Consider the following 4,957-nt stretch of genomic DNA (forward strand, 5'->3'; position numbering starts at 1 on the left):
GCTATTCCTCCAGGATCTCAGTTCCAGTACATAATGTCCATATGCCTCTACAAGCAGCTGGGAACAAGTCTCAGCATCCTGCACTACTGCCCTGCTAGGTAATCAGAGGCATCAGCAAGCTGGCATCAGGAAACAACTTGAACACTGTTGTTAAATAAAATAACGGAACAGATCATATATGATTCAAAACTATTAACAGTACTTAATTTACAGCATTTCCTTAACTAAAAGCCTCTACAAAGAGAGTCTGCTCTGTTTATATATAAAGATAGCAAAATCAGGCCTGTATTATGTGCAGAATTAAGGACAACTCAAGATGTACAGCTTCCAACCTTAGACCACTCGAATGTTTGTGCAATGCAGTTATACACAATATAAAACAGTCTATGAGAAGAAACCTAGCTCTGTCTCTAGGTGAGTACCTTAAATGACAGTATTTTTCTCTTTTTGTGGCCATGCACAGTATCTATAACCTAAGCAGAAGCTGTGATTCTCCAGAGAATGTGATACACAAACATTTAATTAAACACTACCATAGCACAAAGGCTCAGTAGGGCGAAATGAAGAAGAGCAGAGACCCCTGAGTTACCTCTGAGTGCACAATCTCAGGCTTTAGTCCTGGATGCAGCGTGACCATGATGACACAGCACAGCACTTCTCAGATTAAGCTTTTGTGGGCAAAATTCTACTGTATTAGTCACACTTTGGAACAACAAATACGAATACTGTACAAGAGAGTACAGGACCTCAGTTTAGCTTTCTGGTTTGGAAAACAGCATGGAAATAATAATTACTCATCAGCACCATTTGGCCAAGTAGTAACTACATCATACTGCCTTTCCAGATCCAGAGCTGTGAGCTCAGAAGAAATACAACAGCTTTCTAGACAGAAACTGGATTTACTACACACAGCAGTTTTGCAACAAGATGTTGTTAACAGCTGACTTCAAGAAAGTGCTGCTTGCCCAAAAGCTTACCTTTCTCTCTTTCAGTAACTGTTTGTAGCCACTGGCACCTAGAGACAGAAGGGTAATGAGGACATCTAAGGAAGGAGACGCAGATGCTCTTCCTGAAAAAAACAAAAACAAACCCCACACCCCATAGAGATTAAATTGGCAAAAATAAATTTTATGTGAAAGAAAGATGATAATCAAATTTTCTACAGTTATTTTGTGTGGATTAAATCAGTCCATGAACTAGTTACCTGGATACATTTTGCTGATCTCCTGAATGAAGGACTCATTGAAGCCAGCAATGACAGCACCACCTACTGGAACCATAAAATTTTTGTCCAAGCTTTGAACAAAAGCATCTATTCTGCCTACTCGAGCACCCTTTATCAGAAAGGAACAAAAAAGAAAAATCCAGAGCATACATTAGGAAAAAAGAAACATGTGATAGTGTCATAATTACACAGTAATGTAATTGAAATAAATACAATTCCTGAAACTCTCTCAGATACTGTGTTTGTGATTAAAAAAAAATAAAATTATAGTATTACCTTTTCTTAGCGTTGCTTACTGTTATTACTATTATCTGCTTACATAGTACCTTACAAATCCCTGTTTTGCTATGATTTAAAAATATTGATTTTAGTTCCTGCAAGTCTAAGTGTAGCTTATTTTCAACAAAAACCAAAAAGAAAACCTTTGGAATTTAATGGTAATTACACAGTTAAAAATGTACAACCCAAAACATCTCACAGTAAAGGGCTATAGGTTAATACTTCATTAGAAAAGAAGATTTTTCTTCATACATGTATAAATTTGCATTAAAACAAGAGAGCTCTGACAGTACTCCATCGTATAGGGCTGCTTTCCTTCCTATAGCAGATTTCTCTATTTCCCAGAAAACAAAACATCCTTATACCTAGCCACTCAGATACTGAGTGGAAAAAATATAGATTCTCCAGTTGATCTTCAATTTGAATAATATGCTACTGTGAACTGTACAATTAAAAAGTATGCAGCATACCAGAATGTGAAAAGTATATTAAAGAAGACAGATATTAAAGTATATTCAAATATATACATATTCAAGTACTACACACTAAAATCAAGAAATAGAAATGGAGTCAATAGCTATGTCAAAAAGAGTGAAAAAAGCAGATCCAACTAAACCACAGTTGTTAGTTCTATATTTTCATAGCTTAGTGCATGGGAGATGGGAAGAAGCACCCTGAGTTTGTCAGCTTTTTGACAGGAAGGTGAATGCCAGCAGCTATCATTTGATTTAACTGACAGGAGACCACCAGAGGAAAAGCATGACAAATTAAATGGTCTCAAAAGCTCTTTCCTGTGATACTCTTGCAAGTTTTGTTCACACTGAGCTCAGCATGTACGCATTCCTAAGTATTCATTAATAACTGCTTCCTCATAGACAGCACATTTTCTATCACAGCAAATACATTTCTGTAAATAAATGTAAACCGAATCAGAGCTCAAATGTATACACTTGCATAACCAAAGAACAAACAAACCCACCCCCAAACAACCTATCGAGAAGCCAAGAAAAAACACTGAAACCAACACAGTAACAGTTCCATTTGTAGCTTTATAGTCTGAAAAGATTATCATTAGATACGTTTCATGCAGTAAAACTCAGCAATTCCACAGCCCCCTTCATGTTAGAATTTCACTGAACTTGTGCAAGTTAAATACAATAAACATGTACTGAGTACATTATGAATAAAGCACATGCCATTTTCTACTTCACCTATCACTTGAAGTTTTGGAAAATTCTCTCAGCCTTTCCAGATTTAGAAATGCCAACATGATGTTCCTGTCATAATTATCTATCAAGTCGGTCTGTGCCCAGTTAATAACGTAACATCTTCTTAATTAGAAAAAATAAAAAAAGAGCAGCATATTTAAAATTCATGATAGCTCAGGATCCCCTGGATCCTGTTAAAAAATATATATATACACCCCTATTCTTTTGATATGGGCAACAGAGAGAAAAGACAAATATTGAAAAAACAGTGCACGTACATTGCAATGAGCAAAAATGCAAGAATTCCAAGTTTCATGGCTGATCTTAGACACTAAACAACCTCCTCTTCAAACTGAACAGCAACAGAAACTAAACTTTTTCGAACATAACATTGAACTTAATCCAGTTTCCTCAACCATTCTCTGTGCCAACAATATTTTAACAGTGACAACATCTATAAAGTGTTGCCGTAGGATCTTGTACCTTCAACTAAAAATCTGTAACTCACATTCTGTCTAAGGCTTAATCCCCATTCAGGTATGATCCATTATTTTATTTTTAGTCAACAAGTTTAGGAAATATTTTAAGAAAGCTTATTAAGGACATTTTTCTGTTATAAAAGACACTCCAGCATAAACAAAACCTAAGTAAATTTGGGTTTATTATATAAAAAGCACATAATAGAAATAACAAATATTATTTTTAAGTTCTATTTCTCTCTGCTCCGCTTTCTCAGACAATTATTCAAATACCAGACATGCATGGGATTATTCTCAAAGTTGTGAAACATCCTATAAAATTTGCTAGTGTTGTTTATAATCAGAGATGTACTTATAGCTTTGAAAAAAACCCATTATTTGAAATACACAGCTCCTACCTGCTGGATAAGATGCATACATTTTGAAGACTGTACTCCATACGCATTGTTGACAATATGGGGAATGTCATAATTAGCACAAATCCCAGCCAGTTCCTCCAGTCTAAGAGTACAAAATTGTAATTTAGAGAAGCACTGATAACTGTAACCCGTGTTGCAAATCATCCCATTAAAAGACTGAAAGGTCTACAAGGAAGTCAGAATGAGAAAATAAACTTTTTTAGTTAATACCTCAAGGTAGCACTTGTCACCTCAAGCTATAAAGCTTAAGAAGAAAATTCTGTTAGCTTTTACATATCCAAGTTATTGACTTGGGATGAAAGTTTTCATGCTTCACTGAAAGTATTGTCTGGTACACAGTAAACAGATCCCAAATCATCCTGCTTCAAATATAAGCATTTTTCAATTCTATTTTAATGATAAGTAACAGAGCTTTAGCTATTCACACTTTTTTTCCTTTTCTTCTAATATTCAACCTGAAAATGGCCTAATAGAAGTTTCAAGATGCGTCTTGGGAATCAAAAGCTTCATATAACAGTAAGTCTTTATGAGCTTCTGTTTATTTCAAAGAAATAATATTTCAACCCTTTGGCTGAAATCTCACTTGCATATTTCAGATAAACTGATCAACACACAAGATATTCTTCAAAGGAATGGAGAGCCCTAAAACATCTGAATGTGGAAATCAACAAATTAAAACGTTGTGTAACTGCTTGCTCAGAAATAAAGACAACTCTTCACTTGCCTTTAGAAATCCCAGAAATCACAATGAGCTCAGGCTGGATTGATTTCTCAGTCAAACTAGGATTTAAGTGGATGCATAGGTCATTTTGGGTAAGGGCCTTCACCATCTTGAACACTCATGTACTGAGTACCCTTTTTTTTTTTTTTTAAGCACTCCAATCATGCTCTATTTTTTTAAAAAAGGTCTTGATTTCCCCCAAACTTGTGAATATTTTATAAATAAAATCTATTTGGAAAAAAAAATCAGGTAATATAAAAGAATAATAAAGGTAGTAAAAAAAACCTCCAAAAAACCAAACAGGAAACTCTAAACCATTTTACTCTCTCCTTCTGTACAGCCTCTCACTATAATTTACTGACATTCATATAAAATGTGACACAGTATGAAAATATTTTCCAAGAGGTGACATTCCTTTGCATTCTATTTCTATTACATTGCCTAGTGTTGTTTTGTAACGTAAAATTCAGCTGCGAGCCTCAGATTAAATTTTCTAAACCTCAAAGCTTAGGAAAACATTATCATCATTGTATTATCCCTAAAGAAATCACTGAAGTATTTAATGATTAGGAAACACTGGTAGTATAATGCATGTATTGATCTTTTACAGTCAAGATATTCAGCAG

General features: G+C 34.7%; 1 protein-coding gene across 1 annotated transcript in view; it reads right to left on the bottom strand.

Annotated features, from left to right (window-relative positions):
- Positions 1-977: 977 nt before the first annotated feature.
- Positions 978-4,957, bottom strand: part of LOC104527270 (O-phosphoseryl-tRNA(Sec) selenium transferase-like) — a gene marked incomplete at both ends in the record, with an annotated part of 6,855 nt that continues 2,875 nt past the window's right edge. The window contains 3 exons of the mRNA XM_010170942.1: positions 978-1,069; positions 1,205-1,334; positions 3,590-3,692. Of these exons, the coding sequence (XP_010169244.1) occupies positions 978-1,069; positions 1,205-1,334; positions 3,590-3,692 (325 nt within the window). The remainder of the gene's footprint in view (positions 1,070-1,204; positions 1,335-3,589; positions 3,693-4,957) is intronic.

This window comes from Antrostomus carolinensis, unplaced genomic scaffold (assembly GCF_000700745.2).
Source record: "Antrostomus carolinensis isolate BGI_N321 unplaced genomic scaffold, ASM70074v2 scaffold30266, whole genome shotgun sequence".
In the NCBI taxonomy this organism is placed as follows: Eukaryota; Metazoa; Chordata; class Aves; order Caprimulgiformes; family Caprimulgidae; genus Antrostomus; species Antrostomus carolinensis.